This window comes from Rhyacophila brunnea, unplaced genomic scaffold (genome assembly GCF_057557595.1).
Source record: "Rhyacophila brunnea isolate RB1 unplaced genomic scaffold, BYU_Rbru_1.0 scaffold_22, whole genome shotgun sequence".
In the NCBI taxonomy this organism is placed as follows: domain Eukaryota; kingdom Metazoa; phylum Arthropoda; class Insecta; order Trichoptera; family Rhyacophilidae; genus Rhyacophila; species Rhyacophila brunnea.
In genome coordinates this window covers 16628621-16649842 of record NW_028232882.1, presented here as the reverse complement: position 1 = coordinate 16649842, position 21222 = coordinate 16628621, and the positions used below count along the sequence as shown (strand labels likewise).

Sequence of the window (21222 nt, the reverse complement as noted above, 5' to 3'; positions counted from 1 at the left end):
TGTAAAAATATTAATAGTACTAATTATACTAAAGCCGAAGCTGGCAGTTTACTTGATATTAATAGCGATGTATGTAGTTTAGATAGTCGATCGTCGTTGCAATCGAGCAACGAAACTTTAGGAAGGGACTCACCTTTTAAATTGGCGAACAGACCCCACGAGGCTGACGTTAAGAATATTATTAGGAAGAGTCGAACTAATCGTCGACTACAAAACATTAATACCTTCGGTAAATTAAGGCGAAATAAACTTAATGAAGAAGAGCTCATAGCATTAGATGACTATAATCGTTATCTTAAACAAAAATCAAGTAAATGTAAGTCCTTTAGTATTAAGATTATTAAAAATAAGTTACGTAAGCTTAATAAGATTAATTTTGATAGCGTTAAGTTTGAACTAAGAAATATGAACTTAATGTATATAGATAAAGCTAGATATAGTGACGAAAGAGTTGTTGTGTATGATCATCGTCTCAAAGGCGGTGATATACTCAATAACGGAGAACAAGAGTTATGGGACTCAGCTACGGCGGCCCATGACCAACAAAGCAAAATATCTACGGATTTTCTCGGTTCTGTAAATATTTTAGATCCTAGGGACAGGTGTAGTCGGGGACAGAACTTTGCGGCGTGTCAAAAGACACTACCATCTGTAACGACTGCAGACCGTCCAAATAGCGTAGTCAGAAGTACGTGGACAATTGTAGGTAGTACGTTGGATGCGTCGGGTGAAGAGAAATTGCCAACTACTGCAATTGCACGTAATAAAAATAGTTTACCTCATAAAGATTTAAATATTAAATTTGATAAAAATGTTAGTGTTAAAAGTGTTTTAAATACTAGTGTTAAATTGATATATATGATTATGATAAGCGTGATATACATATCAGTGCTAAGTGTAATATATTTTAAATTAATAGCGGAAAGAGTGTTGCTAGTTAGGGCATGGGGAGGCGCATGGCTTCCACGCTAAGTCCTTTACTAGTATTCGGAGCTGCGGTGCGAAATAGTTTGAGAAGAATCTGGCTAATGAAAGAGCAGACGACCCGGTGGTATCACCTACGCCGCTTTCCAAAGCTACCAGCGACAGAGACGAGGGAGTGCACGCCCTGTCAGAACGTCGTATGGATGCGCAGGAATGTGCGCGGGAAGAACTACTGGCGAGTTCAGGAACAGATTCCGAACTTAGCGGTGGAGGAGCTGAAGTAGAAAGAATTGTTGACTCGACAATATCTAATGAAGAGATGACCCTTGGCGAGAGGCTGGATGCGTTGGACGCAGTCTTACAAGACGCTCCCATCAAGATAGCGCCCCCCAAGAGAGAATTTAGGAGGATGGGACGATCGGGAGGGCGGCGCCCTGCGAGGACCGACTTCCCGACGTCCGGGAGCAAAGATCAAGGTACTATCTTTGGCGAGTGGCGGGATGCGTTGGACGCTGTCTTACGAGACGCCCCCATCCGGAATGCGCCCCCCAAACGTCAGTATCAGCGTATAGGCCGATCAGGTAAGCGTCGCTCAAAGCGATCGCTACCGCCATCGCCTGTAAGCTAAGTCTCTAACTAAACCGAGCTATAAGTCTTCGAGAGGAGCGATAAAGAAATAAGTCTATTATCGAAGCGAGCGATAAGACTTCGAGAGGAGCGATAAAGAAATAAGTCTCTGATCGAAGCGAAAGACAAGTCTTTTCTCGAAGCAAAAGAGAAATAAGTCTTCGGGGAGAGCGAAACGAAGAACGTGTTGCTAATTAAGGCGTGGGGAAGTCCGTGACTTTCACGCTAAGTCCTTATTAGTATTCGGAGCTGCGAAACAAACAAGTCTTCGAGAGGAGCGATAAAGAAATAAGTCTATTATCGAAGCAAACAACAAGTCTTTGAGAAGAGCGATAAAGAAATAAGTCTATTATCAAAGCAAACAACAAGTCTTCGAGAGGAGCGATAAAGAAATAAGTCTATTATCGAAGCAAACAACAAGTCTTCGAGAGGAGCGATAAAGAAATAAGTCTATTATCGGAGCAAACCACAAGTCTTCGAGAGGAGCGATAAAGAAATAAGTCTATTATCGGAGCAAACAACAAGTCTTCGAGAGGAGCGATAAAGAAATAAGTCTATTATCGAAGCAAACGAGTCTTTTCTCGAAGCGAGAAAGAAATAAGTCTTCGGGGAGAGCAAAACGAAGAAAGTGTTGCTAATTAGGGCATGGGGAAGTCCTTGACTTCCACGCTAAGCCCCTAATAGTATTCGGAGCTGCGAAATGAAGACGTGTTGCTAATCTAGGCGTGGGGAAGTTCGTAACTTTCACGCTAAGTCCTTATTAGTATTCGGAGCTGCGAAAAATAATTCTCTTGATTGGGATTGATTTCAAATTCTTGTAGAATGTAATATATAGCTAGGAGTATTGAGCGTTAGATTGAATAGGTTTAAATGACCCTATGTAATTTAATGTTAAAGGTATTGTCAGGGGAGTCTCCCTGGCATATCATGGTACTATGCCGTATTTTCTAGTAAGCGGGAACGTGATTCGCGACGGGAAGTCGAACTCTACTTCTGTCCATGGGTCGTAAAGGGAGCGTCTCCGTGAGTCCTCTTCCTTGCGGTTGTCCCTCGGCAGGAAAAGCAGTAGTCGTCCCATACAGCACTCACCGTCCTCAAAATAAAATTTTTAACTTCAGAATTATTGAATTATATAATTTTCTTTTATTAATTAGAATTTTAAGACCTGAATCTGGGCGAATATTAATTATAAAAAGTAAAAGAAAAACTTTGTGTGCATGCGCAGATTTTGTATATTTTATTTTGAATATGCTTTACTGTTGCTTTATCGCTTTGCATATTACTGAGTCCTGAGGTGTGGCAATGGTGAATTGAGACTAGACATATACAGTTATGTCTTTATTAAGGGTGGGCATTTGACACGAACAAAAACGCCGACCTTCAGTTAGTGTTTATGGCAGAGTATGGTTTAACGACATAACTATACAAATCTAGCCTTGTAGTCAATTCTACTTCTCAAATAGCCGTGCGACAACCTCACGACGAGGTACAAACAGAATATATAAGTCCCATGGTCCTAAACTATGGAAGAAGCAGAGAAGAAATGGTCGAAAAAGACCATGAACAGGTAACCAGTAGCGTAATCGTTTAGTATTAGGAAGTAAAATGTATGTTGTTAACCTTTTCTTTGTAAAATGTAATAAAATTTTACGTAAAAAATTTCGCCTCGGAGAATCGAGACTGTTCAAGTGTAATTGGAACGCTGTGACCGCAGACCTCGAAATGACACGCCATGAAATTTCAAATCGATCTATTTCGGAAATAATTTCCGGGAAATCTCCATTAAACTTAGAAAATAAGTTATGGGAGAGATTGTTTACGTAAAATTAAGCAGGTACATGCTTCAATAACTTTTATAGCTATAATGGAAGTGTATGAAAATTGGAAAAGAAAATTGAATATTTATAAATTTATATACTGTATAATTGTAAATAAAGAATTTTAATACTAATTTTATCAATACAAGATAGGAGTTAACTACCGTTATAAAAATATTGTAAACGCGTATCTATATCTATAGACGCGTAATTATAATTATAGATTTTGTTAATGCTATAACTTGCTGACTATAATGAATATTGTAAAAGTAACAATTGGAAAAACTTGAGATTCTGGTATAGATGGGTTTCTACCCATAAACAATAATAAATCTTAATTGCCTCCTAAGTAATAAAAGAATCAAATACTGCGACTAAAAACACAAATTGGCGCGTGACCTTGAACCTTAACTGAATTCTGTTCGACTAGAATTTACGGCCCGGCTGTGTTGAGTTGCCGGATAAAAATAGATTCAAGGTTACGTTTAGATTACTATGGAAAAGCCACTATTAAGGACGAAATAAATTTGTAGTCGCTTGTAAATAACATCTTGTTAGGATTAAGCATTTATATATTTAAGTTGAAATGTTAAGTATAATATTATAGTATTTTCACGTAATAATGTTCGTCCGAAAGGTAAATATCGAATGAAACGTTTTCTGCGGCTCCAAATAGTTTTATTAAAACTTAGTAAAATTCTATTGGCCTAAAAAGGCCAAGAGTGGTGGAAAGGACTAGTACGTGGGTGTCAACCTTTCATTTTGACATTTTAAATTTAAAGACTGCCATTCCCTTATTTAGTACACGAGTACCTATTCTGATACCTCGTTGGAAAGCTAAAAACTTTCCCCTTCGTTTGAACACGAAAAATCATATAAAATCAACTATTTTGCTGACGTCACCGTAACTACGTATTTAAAGGACATGTTCTAGAGGGTGCTTAAAACACCCCTATTAAGTCTTAATTTTGCGGAAATAAAGTAGAGTAAATTTAACCCGATTTAATTAGAAGATATCTCTATTAGAAAGTTACCAGGAACGGGAGATATACGTAAATTTATCCCGTGAGAGAAAGATATACATCTGCTATCCCTTACGGACTGTTTCCTGTTAAACCTCCATCCCGAGGGTATAAAAGGTGACATCCTTTTTCCGTAAAATCATTAGTTTCTACACTTCTCACCGGCGATCTTCAGTAAGCAGCAGACCTCTCTGCGAGCTTGTGGGACACGGTTCTCAGTACATTCGCGATTCATACGTACCAGTAAGTCCTCTTCGACGGGCAAAACGTAGCGCGAATAACTCGTATCTGTCGGTAGTGACGTCGACCGCTAAAACGTAGCTCGAATACCACGTATCTGTCGATAGTAACGCGCTCGCGGAGTAATTTCATTTTTCATTACTCATCATACGAGGTGACGTAATCGGGATAAATTACGTGATCGGATTTGTTTTATAAAAACAAATTAATAAACTCAGTTTGTAATAATAAATTTTACAAATCTTTTTTCGGAATTATAAAATAAATTTTTGAAACTTTATTAAGTAAACATAATTATAAAATAAACTTTTGTAAACAAATTCATAAACATAAAAACAAATTTTAGTAAATAAATTTGTAAACATTAAGCAAACCTTCTGTAAACAAGTCTGTAATCACAAATAAATATTTGTAAATACACTGTGAATATAAATAAACTTTATAAACAACAATAAAATAATTCTATTCTTTTTTATAAACCTAATACTGTGTGACCAAAGAATAATTTATATTTTCTTTCTTATGGGAAAATATTTCTCGAATTAAAAATATCCAAAGAATATCTGCGTATACATTCTCTGAATTAGGTGTGACTTTTCGGGAATTTGTGAAAGATTTCACAGAGATCCTATAGTGAACAAATAAATAGTTTGCTGATACTTTAATGAGATTTAATTACGGGAACAATGACAGTTAACCTTATTGTGTGACCGTGAACTCTAGTACCTGAATAAATTCGGCACCACACCAGCTGAGAGTTTTATTCGGGAATTCAAAAGTTGTGATACTACAAAGGAGATCCACCTCTCCTAATTCATCACTAGTCTCCTCAGTGACGGCCCGGTAGCATTATTGAGCTAGCCGTGAGCCGGGTCATGTCAGGTGGCCACACCTTTTTTTTCCTAGGATCGACTATTTGATAAAATTATTTATGGCAATCGACTGATAACAACAAAAACCTAATTTTTATAATTAAAATATTATGTATTTATGTGTTGAAAACAGATATTTTATACATATTAAAATAACGATACGAAAAAATCGAATATACGACAATGATATAATATTATTATGTATTTCACTTCTAAAAAAATTAAGTACACATCGACATAGTTATACAATTTACCTGTAGGATATCGAATATTAGAAATCTTAAAATTTATTTTTTATTTCCATCCGAAAATGCGCATTGCATAATTTTGTCGCAATTTTGTCGTATTGTACGTGATAATATGAAGTTACCGATAGACGTAAGCACGCAGTCAAATTATCATTAGTCAAACGAGAGCGATGCTTCGTTTTGATTGCATTCATTGAAGAGAAGCCGATTTTTACAGATTACATATCTGTAAAAATCAAAAAATCAAGTTAAATATGCTGCAAATTTCCCAAGATGTGGATATTTGTTTTCACAAATTAGACTCCAAAAATTATCAAGATTTAAAGCTTTGGCTTTCAGGACCACATCGCTTTTTATTGTCAATATTTCTCCTTCAAGTGTGGCGAGGTCTGTAGAATGAATATCTAATAAAACACTCATTTTTATGGCTATTTCTTCCGCGTTTAATATCATTAAATGGTAACGACATAAATGTAGCAACATCTTCTAATTTAGAGAAATCATTAAATCTCACGTTAAACTCCGTTAGCAACGTTTATATGTGATTAAAATACTGTCTAAGCATTATATTTTGCATATCTTTACACTCGGAGCTCATAATATTATCATTTTTTTTAATCACAATCCTTTAATTGTTGTTCATATAATGAAAGTTTGGTTTAAAATGTATTCACTGCACTAATCAAATAAATTAATGACATTTTACCCGTGAAGTTGTAGATTCAATTGATTTAATTTTTCTGTTATTGACTCGTTTGAACAAGAAATAGTATAATATACAGCGATGACCAAAATACCTTCGCGATCGACTGGGCGATCGGGATCGATGCACTGGCCATCCCTGCTATATACCAACAATGTAGTATGTAACATAATCTGTGCAAGATGTATCAATGTTTAATCAATAGTTGTTTTTTTAATTATAACGGATCAGACAAGATCAAATAGACAAAATAATTAAAAGATAAAAAGAACTTTTTATATACCACGTTTTTAAATTCTGTTGAATCATATAAACTTGACAATTCTATGTATTAATAATTTAGGACAAATAAGGCAATTGTCAACAAATCATTTTTTTCCTATTTTGCAACAAACTAACAAATAATATAGAATACTGAAATGTCATTTTGATTTCCATAGTAACGCACCTATATATTAATAATTTAGTTGCTAGGACCACCGTGCCCTTAGCAACCAATAATAGTGGATTGGATTACGGATTTCTTCCGAATGAATTCAATTCTACTTAAATACGGCTAAAAGTATTAAAAGAATGCATTGGCATCGTTTTCTGATATATTCTAAAAGTTTCAAATGTCTAGCTAGTCGGGAAGTTAGTTAAAAATCGATTGCAAGATTTGTACTGGATAAACAACCACCGGAAAAACAAGAATACTAGCTAAAAAAAACGTGGTAATAAAATTTAGTAAAACCTATTTAACAAGCACGAAAATTTTACATACTTACCTACTTACGTAATATTTAAAGTCACCATCATCATCAGGCGGTATTAATCTCAAAACCTCATCTAGCATATTCCACTCCTCACGATCAACTTCTTTCCGCCACGTAATTCAGCCGATCTTCAATTCGTACATTAATCAATCCAGCGATACTGTGGCCAACTTTTACTGTAATTTAATATTGTGTAAGTGGATCATACGCTCATCTGAGCAGTAAATTTTGTACAAAAATTGTGCCCACATATTTACTTACCATTTTTTGCATGGTTAAATGAACTCATCAAATTATCATGTCAACCTAACAAGAAAGTAGTTATTGTTATCTAAACTCCACAATATTTTTACCATGATCGTTTATCTTATTTACACAAAAAGATAGTGTATTTTTACATCTCTTCAAACCAAAAATGTGAAGACATTAATTTATTGTCCCTTGAGAAATGTTTCTGAAGAATTTGCAAAGATTAAAACGTTGATCATTACTTCGTCTATTTCGGAAAACCAAACGGTATCGCGTACTGCTTTCTACAAAAAAACTGTGTACGGAGCTTGAATCCGTTCGTGCGCATTTTACAAGTATGCGGTCAGCGAGACAACCGCTTGATACCGCCTCCCGAGGCGTTCCAACCGCGATTGGTAAAATGTTCGTGTATACAAGTTAAATTCTTCATGCATACCAATGGTTCTTTTTAACGGTAAGTAACGCGATCGGCAGCTGTTGAACTACGGCATTTGACCTGCTCATGAAGAATGGCCGTTGCTTCTGGCGATTTACTACCGCATGATGTCTATTACAGTATCACATCGCGTACTCTTGTTTGTTTCCGTATGCGTTGGTTTATTTTGTAGTACTTCTTGTTATGCCCAGCATGTTCATTTCCGTGTCACCACCTGCTATTCTAGATTTGTAGACAAATACCGAACATATAATACAAAATACCGAACTGCCCCACAATACAATCTGTCTATCCTTGCTACCACGCATTGATAGCGTAGGTTACTAAAAAGGCACAGTTCGAGATCGAATAAATAAATAATTCAAAGTCAGAAGAAGCGAGCCTCGACAATGAAAAGACAGCTATAAATAAATTGACCCACATAATGGTCTCACCAACGCGTCTTTGTAATAGGTACGGTAGTTTCAATTACTTGTCAACCTCAAGGAAGCAAGTCTCTCCATATTAATGTATTGGTTTATTAGATATGCAAGATCATTGTAATCACGATTAGAAAAAATAATTAATACCTACGTATTACTTGATCCATAATAGAAAAGGGAACGTTAATATTTTTATTGCGACAACATTGACTTTGTTATAATTTTATGAAGTTCTAAATTTGAAATTGTGGACCAACAAAACATAATATTGAATAAAACTGTCTGCTATGGAGACACAGTGTTTAAATTTATAAACGCTTACTGTATTTAATTGTTTTCATAAATATAATAGTTTTTACACCTTTGTATGTACATACCTACTATAAAAGATGGCAACACTGCTTCGAATCATCTTTATAATGTGAGGAGATTTTTTGTCGTAGACATTACGACTCAAAAGCAGCTTTCAGAGTATCGCATAAATTTACACTAACATACGAAATACTGATATTTTATGCAAACATTTCTTTTTACCTCATGGTGTATTTTCTAAATTCAAATTTATTTGACGTTTCTTTGTATCCTTTTGTTTTCAGTGTAATTATTTCAGTCTAATGTCATTTTTTCTTTCGTTACAGGTGTGAAGTTGCTACCGTCTGATGTATCTGCCTGTCAATAATAGTCATCATCATTTTCGGTAACATTCCGATGATATTATTATCATGGTGAAGTTAGCGCGAAGGTTTTGATGTCAAATGTAGCCGCGACCACGTGGCATGGGAGCATACTGGCCATTTGTTATTCTGACGCTAGTAATCGCTGCATCAGCTGCCAGTAACGCCACTGACAACTCTACTGGTGAGGCTTATTAATTTAACTGAATTAATTATAAATGTATTATTATTTTTAGGTTGGCTACACTAAAGTAATCTAATCATAGATACTTGAACATATATAACAGAATACACAGAAAAAATCTCTCCTGTTTCGCAATTGTTATTTGTACATGAAGTCGCCGTGGTTATTGTTCGCTGTTATGTTCTGCCAATCATTTTCATGGCATGGGCATTAAATAAGTTAATGTCACGGAGAGAGCTACGGTTTTTAAGATGTGGCTGTATAGAATTAGTGTCCTCAAAATTCCTTGGACTGACAGAGAGTTAAAAATGTTGATGTCCTTAAACGAATGGAAAAGGATCGAGAAGCTCCAAGCTCGTTATCCAAGGAAAGATCAACAGTTAACATAACACTACATTTCGTGGCTTAAGAACCTACCTGACTGGTATAAAAGCAGCTCCACTGAACTCTCCCGTTTATTAGACGATAGCAGGGCTCGAAATGGACCGGAACGCACCGGAGCGCCGTTCCGGTTAGTAAAATCACCAAAATTATCGCTCCGTCTCGTGGACATATTAATTTGACAGTGAGCTAGATTTGCTATTTAACATAAAAATCTAAAAGTTTTGTCCTCACTGGTAACCTCATTAAATTTCACGATAATTATCAAAATTTGTTTGACCAAAAATTATTTTAATCGAAATTTAATGAGGTTGCCAGCAACTTGTTGCCAATGTGGACACGGCATAACACACTTATTTTTTAAAACAAATACACAAGCAATTAGATAACTATGCTAACATTTTCATAAAATATTGAGCGCTCTGGTTCGTAAAATATTCCATTTCGAGCGCTGGACGATAGAGAGAAGATTGCCGTGATGGTGCCCGATATCCGAAAGGGCATGGCATAAGAAGAGGAAGATAATATACATTAAATATAAACGATTTCGATAATAATTTTTCATTTCAACTCTGTATTAATCGACCATTCCTAATGTTCTCCATTCTTAATTTTTCATCTAGTAACCGTAGTCCCAGGGACCACCAATTCGGGAAGAATTTTTGACTTTTATAATTATTTATTAATTTATACATATCGATGACCAATTGAATTTGTCTGCATTGGAAAAGTGGCTACTACCGTATGTGCGGTATGATCAAAACAAAACTAAAAGTAGTGTCATTAGGCGGCTATTAGTCAAATCACCAAATATGTGCTTTGTTTGGGTGTATTATTAGTACTTTTAAGATTACGCTAGAATGCCACGCGTTAAAGGTGAATGCACGCCAATGTATTTATAAGCTTATTCACAATAGATGAGATATATTTTTCCAAAGATATATTGTTTCAAGCTTTAACTGTCGGAATTTACTTTACGAAGTACGTTAAACTAAAACCTTGATTTAAAACACAAAAATCCGATTGCCAAAGTTAACCCAATTTGTTAAGCACTTCAAGATGTATAAACTACTAGTAAATTTTGTTGTTATTAGATATGACGCACGTGGTTCAATTGACAAAACACATTGGCGCGAATCCAGTGGACATGGGTTCGAGTCTCGTCGGACGTCGTCAAATTATGTATGGTCAATAAAACGTATGTTACATTCTCAAATCTTGTTAATTATTCGTTAAATAAAAAAAATCGTTTATATTATTTATTATCTTTTCCGTCTGCCTTCAATTTTTTGTGAACGATTTCCGCAGTTTATTTCAGTATTATGTATTATATATGTTACGCCGAATGTGCGAAATTGAATATTACATGAAATGGGCAAAATTTTGCCTAAATAATGAAAAATGCAAGCCCGTTGCCTTATTCATGAACTAGACAAAATATCTGGAGAGTGCGTGAAATCGGCAGTAATTTTTCTGCCTAGTTCATGTATTGGACAAATTAGATAGTAGCGCTACGGTGGTATTTTTTGCAACTAAACTATATGTATCAAATGCTCATGCATTGGTCAAAATGTACATATATTATCTATGGTCAAAATAGATGATCGCGCTCCGGTGGTGTTTTTTGCAACTAATCAAACTAAACAAATGTGTCAAATGTCATTGATTATAATATAAAAATATACCAATCAATAACTACAATGACGTTCATATCCATTTGCTATGCGCAAAAAAATTCTAGAACTATAATATGATAACGGAAGAATTTAATTGAAAAGTATTTTCGCGATTTGATTCGTGCTTGGGTATCAAACGTGCAATGGTCGATTGAATGTTTGTGATAGTTTGTTGACACTTGATAGCTAACCTCAAAATGGACATTCAGTTGAATAATTTAATTCAGAATTACAAAACCTAACCTAACCTAACCTCACTTAACCTAATAACAATATTATTATATTATGTCCAATTATAACTAATAAAACCATCCGTATTAAATTTACTTTTTCTTCTGTCATGTTGACAGTTCAAGAATTCTATACCCTGGCCAATTCATGTACTCAGCAGAAAATTTACCTAATTCATGAATAAGGCAACAGGCTAACACATGAATTAGTCAAAATTTTGCCCATTTCATGTAATAGTCAATTTCGCACATTCGGTGTAACATATACATTGAATTATTGTGTCGCTAGATTTCAAAATCAGCCAAGTCCATAATAAACGAATAGGAGAAAAACAGCTTTTTGTTTTCTCAAATACACAGTCACAAGGGTGAAAGTTTATTTTATTTCGAGTATAGAATATTTAAAATTAATGAATTCCACGTTTTGATAATGCAGAAATGTTAGAAAGCAGTAGTTCATCAGCAATTCACAAAAAAGTCAAAAATACCTAAAGGTGGACTTGGCCCATTTTGAAATGTAGCGACACTATTATACATAACTTTATTGAAGATATACGATAGGAGATTATTTTCTTTACTTTTTTCAAAGTGTATGATTTCCTTATTGAAAAGTGTGAGCGAGAAAGACGTAATTTCGAAACGCCAATTCTACAAACAAAATAACAAGTACTTATAACGATATTGCAAACCCTTTTCCCATGGCACGAGCTCACCGTTAGCTCACGTGTGCTTGTAATGTGTTTTTATAAACGCAACCGCGAAAACGCATTGTTACATCAAAATGGCGATGCATCTAACGGATTTGAATTTGCTTTGAATTAATATTCATCCAGTTGTAACTCAATTAATGCTTACAATAATGGAATCGAAAATATTCAATTTAGAATATTCGTTAGTAATATAAAATATTTTGTAAAATAAATTCATTGTTCTACTTTCGTGAATTAGGCTGCCACCGTCATGCTTCTTGATTGGTTTTGCTCATTTTTAGAACACGGAAGAATGCGAGAGTAATTTGCCTTGCCTTTCCAGCGAGCATACTTTGTTAGAATCCATTGCACAGAGCGATTACAGTGATGGGTTGAAAAATCGTCTCGTCCGAATTTTCCCATCACACGTCACAATAGCCTGCGACTAAATTTTAATAAATCAATCACAATAGTATGCAAAAATACATATGTATGGTCTGATATCGTATGTATGATATCGTCACCTTACTATTAAGACCTCGTAAGTCCGATATTATGGAAAAATGAAGTTTGTTCGAAAAAATTTAAATAAAAAAACATTTTAAATCATATCTAAACCTCTGTTCTCTAGGTCTAGACTAGCATGCTGTCCATCTATCGACAAATTTTAAAAAGTCTCGTGGTTTCAAACGTGGAATTAAAACCTCGAATTTCAGAACCAGTGTTGGCAGATTCATCGACAATTCTATCGACATCGACAAATCCCTCAACATTCTTATCAAACAGACTTACGAGGTTTTAATAGTAAGGTGACGATATACCTACTCAGTCGTATTTTTAAAGTAACATTTTATTAGTTTTTGTAACGTAAAATCGCCTGAAGGAAAGAAATATGAGACGAAAATTCATCATGCAGTACAATAAAGTATCCGGCTAGCATGACTTGCGAAGAGGTATTTGATTCTGAGATAAAAATGAACATGGAAAAAATCTTAAATATACGCAGAACATTTGAACCACAATATGAAATGAAGTTTCCTGTCAAACTAACAAATTGATTATAACAAAAATGCTTATAATATTAATACAATCAACCGATGGTACTTGATGGAATTTGAATTTAAATTCTAATGGTTATAAGTTTTTATACTATTCAATTTGAGTCGTTTTTGGCGACCCGGGTTTCGACTTTCGGCATCTTCAGGCACCGTGTACAATCACCAAAAGGCAAATAAACACTGACCACAAATAATATTAACTCTAACTGATATAACCAATCATTACAATAAAGTAGGTAAAAAGTCCATTATCTACCTATCAAGTCAAGGGTCACAATTAAAAATAACAAACAAATCATGAATAGTTGAAGTGTTAGAAAAAACGCCCTATCTTATTAATAATACACTCGATAAGCATATTATAATAATGGTCAAAACCTAATAATAGATCATTAGTACATACTTATAAGCAATAAAAATAGTACACTCAAGAGGTGTAAAATCGTCCATTCTAGGAACGCCAAAAACGACTCAAATGGAATAGTACAAAACTTAGATCCACTAGATTAGAATACAAATGCTCATATTTATTAGGTATATAAACTCTGTAAACGTTGTTTTTTCTACAATCTCCTTAAAGGTTATGAATTTTAAATGCATAATTTGCACTTTAAAGGTAATATAAAGCTTTATTTCTTGACCTTGCATGATCTGATCACTATAAAACCTTGTCACGATTAGGGATTCCAATCCCGGGATCCCGAGCTATTTTCGATACCTATGAATCCCGGGATTGATAAACATAATCCCGGGATTTCGGGATTGATTTTTTTATCAATTTTTATGGAAAATAAAATAAAAGTGAAAATATAACAGAAAAAATACTTTTTATAAAAAATAACTACATTAGAAATAAACTGAGTTTGAATGAAGTTTGATTTATACCCATGTGTAGGTTGCCGATTCATTTTTTTTTTCACATAAATTATTAAAAATGAGAAAGATTGGAAAAAAACAATACTTCGCACTTTTAACAAAGTAATTCCATCATGATATCATACGTTTTACGGCAGTTTCATATTTGGCTGACTTATTAGAATTATGAAGCGGAAAGGCCATAAGTACGCCATGATTATTTGTTTTATTATTTTAAATCTCGCTAATCTATTCATTATGTCTTTACTATCAGAAACAGCAATCTCATATTAAATTCACATTATCATTTATATAACAATATTATTTACTCCATTAAACTTGTGTATTTCCAAGATTGAACGTATACAATATTAACAATAAATGTCTTTATTAGTATAAATTATACTAGATTTATTTTTGACCGATTTTATCAATGTTATTTGTAAATATAAAAATTTTATATTAACAATGGAAAAAATGCCAATCCCGGGACCAATCCCGGGATCCCGGGATTGTCAAATTGTAATCCCGAAATCCCGGGATCAGAATTTTGGCTCGGGATTGGATTCCCTAGTCACGATATTGTACAATAATAAAAGATTCTGATGGAGTATACCTACTTACTAGGGTTTGCAGACCATAAATGCTGAATTCCGGTATGCCTTCAATCTATTGATTTCGAAATCCCGTTAATTTTAAATTGTTGGAATGCCGTAATTTTAATAACAATATTTAAATTGCTCTTTATTGCGCAGATATTACTCACGGAGTCGAAGTCGGATGTGACTTCGCGCATGTTGGAGTGACAAGATAGACAACTTTAAGAAAAAACACTCGAATATTGGTCAATTGGTTCAGAAATTATTCAAATGGTAGCTCAGAAAATCTTGAGAGGGTCGCGAATCTGATTCTAAAGAGATTTTTCAATTTGCTACTTAGAATGCTAAGATCATACATATATTAGCAGTGTCGTCCCGTAAGGGTAAGCAGGTCATGCGTTACATATAGGCGGTGAACGAAGGAAAGAATACAAACATTACAACTTTTTAGAGTAATGGCGATTTTCCGTGAAGAAGACGATGCTGTGACTTGTTAAAGACATCTTGTTTAAAAAAATAGTCGAATCGTAAACAACCCTGACAGTTGAGTGACAGTATAACAGTATAATTATTGTAATGTATCACATTTATTGTAATGGTGGTTCATCGCACGTGAAATATTTTCACAAGGGTGCTTCCAATCCTGTCAGCGCTACAGACCTGTATGTAAAACCACCGCTGTTTAATACAAGGTTTCGTGTAAATTCTCTAATTTGCAGTAGATAGTGCGTATGTAAATTTAAAGATTTTTGGTACCTACCTATATTTGAATTTCAAATTCAAATTTATTTTTTTACATACTTATACTTAATGAACATAACCAATTATAAATTCAAAGCGTTTACGACATGACATAAAATAAGTGTTGACAATTTTTCAAATAACAATACAGGGCAATGTGAGTTAATAATAAGTAATAAAATAATAAATAAAATAAGAAAATAAATAAAATAAAATAACAAAAATAAAAGTACATGGAATCACACAGAGTGAACTAGGTTGATAGACCCTATCTTAACAACTTATAAAACAACGTCCAGCTAAACTCACACTCACGTAAGTGGAATATATCAATATCCGAAGCGATTTGATTAAACATAGTTATTGCCCTCCTAATTGGCATTACTAATGGCAGGTTAGTTCTGCAAAAGAACAAACAACGGATGCCCTCGATTCCTACGATTATTATTAGAGACACACAAGCCAACACCACCAAGAATGGCAGAGTTCAATAATAAAATAGGTAAGTACCTAGGTGCCTACCGAAATTGCAGATAATTTGAAACTAAAAATTAAAGGGGAGGAAATCTAAGTCTCCTTATTGGCTGCACGTTGCCTAGAGACGTCATCGTATTTAGGGCGCCGTAAAAGAATATTCGTAGGAGAAAAAGAATACGCTTAGGGTGCTATGAAACGAAACAGTTGGAGAACTACTGCTATACTCAATATCAGAAAAGGTAATTGTATCTATGTCCATTACACTTTGTAGTGACTATGTAAGTAGTCAATAGAGAAAGTGATGTTTTAGAAATATATGATTGATGGATTTCCGCATTAAATAATTACTTAACATTTTATATTTATTTTCATTTGCATTTCCCGATACAAACGCCATGATCCATAATAAGAAGTCGTAAATATTAACCGATGGAAAGTCATAAACAGTGATATTTGAAAGAAAATACAAACTAATGGGCAAAAATAATTACAGTAAAAACATCCGAGTAGATCCACTGCTGAATGAAGCCATTTTTTAGCTTTCGACGCTTCTCTATACCTAATTCTTCACTGCCACGTACACCTATTCTAAATTGCTACGTTTGTGCATCCAGCGGACTTTAGGTCAACTTTCTGTCGTTTAGCGCTCCTTGAGTACCACTGTATGCCCTCATCTATCCAGCGCTTATTATATCAAACCCATAACGATTCCATCCGCTATTCGAACTATATCATATTGCCCACTCTTGTCTGTCTTTTTATATATTGGTATCTCCGGTAATATGAACGGCAAATACCTTAATCTTAATCACATGCTTCTTCGCTTCGCTTTGCAAATGACATTTTTGTTTTTGCGAATGACCATTGCCCACTGAAGAAGGAAGCCGATACATAACACGACTGGGCCCCGATTTCCTAACTATCGACTCGTGTGGCATCAGACGACATGACGTAATTGTGACGTCAGCCAATACACGCTCGAAGCATGCCGCCCGCGCGCAGTGCTCACCGTAGATAATTATTACGATGAAACACCTATGTGTGTATGGTGACAATGAATAGCGCCGCTGTCTGAGTAGCGTGATTTTCTCGACTGCTATTATCACTCCGGTAGTACGTCACAATGATGTCATATGACGTCATGTCGACCGGGAAGCTTGCACTCGCAAGTTCTAACATAGGGCCCCTGGGCCCCCGCCCCTCCCGTTGTCTATGTATGACCTGTCATTGCCTGTTATTGTTTTATAGAATGCTCATACTGACGCGTCTGTCGTGTTCACTTGTCGGACTATTCTTAGTTTCAGATTTCTTTCAGATTATTTTAACGTATCTTGAAGACCTTGGAGTTCATCTGATTTAGTGGTTATGTGTTATTAATAATTAGAAGTGACGATCAAAGTAAGTAAACTTCTTCTGTGTAATATAATAATATCATAATACACTAGGACGTTTGTCAATGTGACAGTCGATTCTAAACGACAATAACTAATAACTTATTTATACTCTTTAGTCATTATAGAATACCAAACTCTGCTTGCAAGTACGTTATCAATAAATAGTATGGCTTGTGAACCACTCGTTGCTTATGCAAAAAGTTATGCTCAGGCTTTATTAATCTAAAGATGGCGGTGGAATGACACAAAAGATCCCAGAAATATAATGCAGGCGCTTGCAATGAAGTTGGTCTAAAAGTGTCTCGATGACAAAAGTAATGATTCACATCAATTTTATTCCATTTAACTCGAGTACGGCAATAACTACGTCTCTCTCGGCGGTAAAATATTAATATAATATATTGACGAAGGTGTGTATGACGAGATTGTTCGCATAACCAAAGTGGCATTGGGCGCATTTGGATGCCTGTACAGTATCATTATAGGTGACCTCCCAAGTGTTGCCCTAGGTAAAATCTTAATGATTATAAATTGGATTATGCCAATCTTTTGAAGTGGTACACTATTGCGATCTATGGAACATAATCACGGCTTCAACGCAAGGCAAAGGCTTTAACACTTTTTGTGCGATAACATTTAGCTGCGTATGAAACTGGGGTAAATACCTTCCGTTAAATTTCTGCAACAAAACTACTGATTGACCGTTCGGAATTGTTGAAGTCATAACATGGATCAGATTTTGAAATATCTAATATATTCGTATGAAATATCTGCGATAATGAAGAGCGGTTTACATGTTGTTATGGCCTGGATAAACAGCCATCGCAGCATTGAAATATAATTATCATTGTAAATTGTAATCGTGCGCCTTCCCTTTGGGGATCGGTCACGGCTCTTCAGGGCGCCACGGTTCACACTTTGAATACAACTGACTTATGTGACACTCAGTATTTCGTCCTGTCTACGATTGCAAACAATTAGTTTGCACGAACCGGTGTGAACCGGCTTAAAACTCCGCTCTATGAATGTGTAACGAAATTACTAATATTAGGTAAGTACCTAAAATATTATTACCTACAGAAATGAAAAGACAATATTGCCAACGTGGCAATAAGCAACAACGAAATAATTTTATATTGCACAATTCTTTAGAATGTACGAACAGCTGGCGAAACTAATTATTGAGTAGGTATTGTATAAATGTAATCGTCGTGGAGTGTCGTAGAATTTGCTTCAATTAGAATAATTGCCACAGTAGATGTAACAGTAACAAAATAATTTATCTGTTTTAGATTTAAATTTGTCGTGTTTATGTAATATACGTGTGATGTTATATAAACTAAAAATTTCACCTTTCGATTTTTGACAAAAAGGTTACTTGAACATGTTTCTTTTAGAGTGTCACACCAACATATTTTATTGCCATATAAACCTTTAAAAGTATAACAACACGTTTATAATAATGGGGAATATATATTCGCACAATTGAATAGACTGTTTTCACAAAGCGCTGACAACATTTAAAAAGATGTTCGTCACATCGGAAATGGATGATATTCACAAATCAACTACAACACTCAAATGATCGATTTGCACTAAGGAAAAAGTAGTCTTCACGTATCAATATACTATTGTAACCAATTAATCGCAAAATAATACAAACACTATGAAAATTAGGTTTAATGATTTTAAACAATATTTTGGCAAAACATAAGTATGTATTAGGTACCTACTTTCAGATTCAAATAATACTATAAATAGCTATTTAGAAAGTGGCGTTAATTAAAACGTAGGTAATTGTGCCGCAGATGCCGTCATGAGCTTTTATGATTTTTTTTTTACGAAAACAGTTTATTCCAGTAGACAATTATAATAAATACCTTTTTCTGTCGGCACATAGGTTTTTCGATCCGTTCGATTCGATCGATTAATTTAAAATTTGAAATGCTCATAGATTTTGATACTTCATTAATTAATTAAGATTATATTATTAGGTACCTAATATTAGGTTGGGGTAGGTTAGGTTAGGTTAGGTTAGGTTAGGTTAGGTTAGGTTAGGTTAGGTCAGGTCAGGTTAGGTTGGGTTAGGTTAGGTTAATTTGGGTTAGGTTAGGTTAAGTTATATTAGGTTAGATTACGTTAGAATAGGTTAGGTTAGGTTTAGTTCAAAAATGATACTTAGGTATACAATCCCATGACGGCATCTGCGCCACATTTACCAAAATTTATATCAATGAACCGAAAAAGATATACCTAGGTGGTGTTATTTGGTTTTAGATTTACATCACATAATATATGAACGATAGCAGCACGAATATACACATATTTATATTACTGCGTTAAACATTAATTATATTGACACCTAAGCATCATTTTTGCGATTGCCTTCTAATAAATTGTATTGCTGCTACAATTAGTAGTTTGACATTTGTGAATTTCTACCTTTTCTTTGTGCGATATATTATTTGTCGGTGAAAACAATTTTACAAATGTGTGCAGTTGTCAAAATTGAGTGAATTTATATTTACAATGAGTGATTTATGATTTTTGTTTTGTGAAACAAACTATTTTATGTGATTTCATCTATTTATTTGTGAAATCATTTAATATATGTGAAAACTACTTTCCAAATGTTAAAGTTATTTTTTTTTTGTGAATTTTGATTATTGCATTGTGCGATTAATTCCCACCCTATAATAATATAGTCAGAGAGATTAGAATTTAGAATCGCCTGTAGAAATCTACTAATTCAGTTGATAGATTACATATTGTGTACCTACACCTACAGCATAAAATTGTATTGAAATATAATATAATATATAGGGCCGTCAAAAAAGTATCAATACTTTGAGGTAAATATTTGAATAAATTAGCATTTAGAAGAGCCATGCAATATTTAATATAAAATAATATAATAAAATTATTTTTCTATTGTTAAGTATTCTTTGCGTATGTATATAATATATTGGATAAAGAAACAACCAAAGGTATACGATGAGCAAAAATGGACAGAATATAATATCTCGAAGAAGAGTCAAACGCTGGACAAATCTAGTCATTCAGTTGCACCCAAGAGGTGCAACACGTTTGTATGTAAACCTGGATGATATGGTTCTGCGGAATTATGGGAAAACGCAATAATTCACAGGACTGAAAGGGATATAATCAGTTAAGAGAGGCATTAAGGCTATACCTAAGTTGAGGCATGGTCTAAAAAGATCGTGGCTGGGCAATGCGCGGATTGTGCAAATGACGCGTGCCGAACTAAATATAATTTGTCATATAAATCCAACATGCGTCCATTTAATATTATGTTTATTGTTCTATTAGTAACAATAATAATATATTCATTGACATGTTTTCTTTTTCAAGTAAATGGGTAACGTTTTTTAGTCATCTTTACACGATTATAAGAATTAATACCCCGTCGCCATCACGAAACAAATGACGTATTTACAGCTCGATTTTCGCTCTCCGATTGCCAGCGAGTCCAAAATTTCGTCGCACCTATAGTTGAAAATTATTTGCCGTTTCACTGAAGTATGCTCTTAATGATGATATTATTGTGTATATTGACTAAACCAAAGACATTTTCCACTATACCTACTGGAAAGTAATTTAAAAATATAATTTTATCAGTTTCTTTATATCTTCTTCTTATTGTGCCATCCCCTAGAGGAGGTCGGCTACCATCAAAGCGATCTTATATTTGTCGTCTGCTACCCGGAACAGTTCAGTGGAGCTGCACTCGTACCAACATGATGGTTCTTAAGCCACGAAATGCGGCGCCGTCCTCTGCTACGTTTACCATTGATCTTTCCTTAAATGAGAATTTGTGGAATGCTGTACTTTTATATATTTTTTTCCACGTTTTTCTTAGCTCGTATTCTTGTTTGTCCTGTGGTTGTTTATCCAGTACAAATCTTGTAATCGATTTTTAACTAATTTC

The 21222-nt window shown here is 34.4% G+C and overlaps 1 protein-coding gene and 1 long non-coding RNA gene across 2 annotated transcripts in view; both read left to right on the top strand.

Moving 5' to 3' along the window:
* The window catches only part of LOC147070101 (uncharacterized), a 593776-nt gene that overhangs the window by 274284 nt on the left and 298270 nt on the right, over positions 1-21222 (top strand). The window lies entirely within an intron of this gene.
* T48 (FU domain-containing protein T48) overlaps positions 1-21222 on the top strand; it is an 87454-nt gene that overhangs the window by 25069 nt on the left and 41163 nt on the right. Inside the window, exon 2 of the mRNA XM_085950049.1 lies at positions 8954-9173. Coding sequence (XP_085806175.1) covers positions 9092-9173 — 82 coding nt within the window. The 5' untranslated portion in view covers positions 8954-9091. The remainder of the gene's footprint in view (positions 1-8953; positions 9174-21222) is intronic.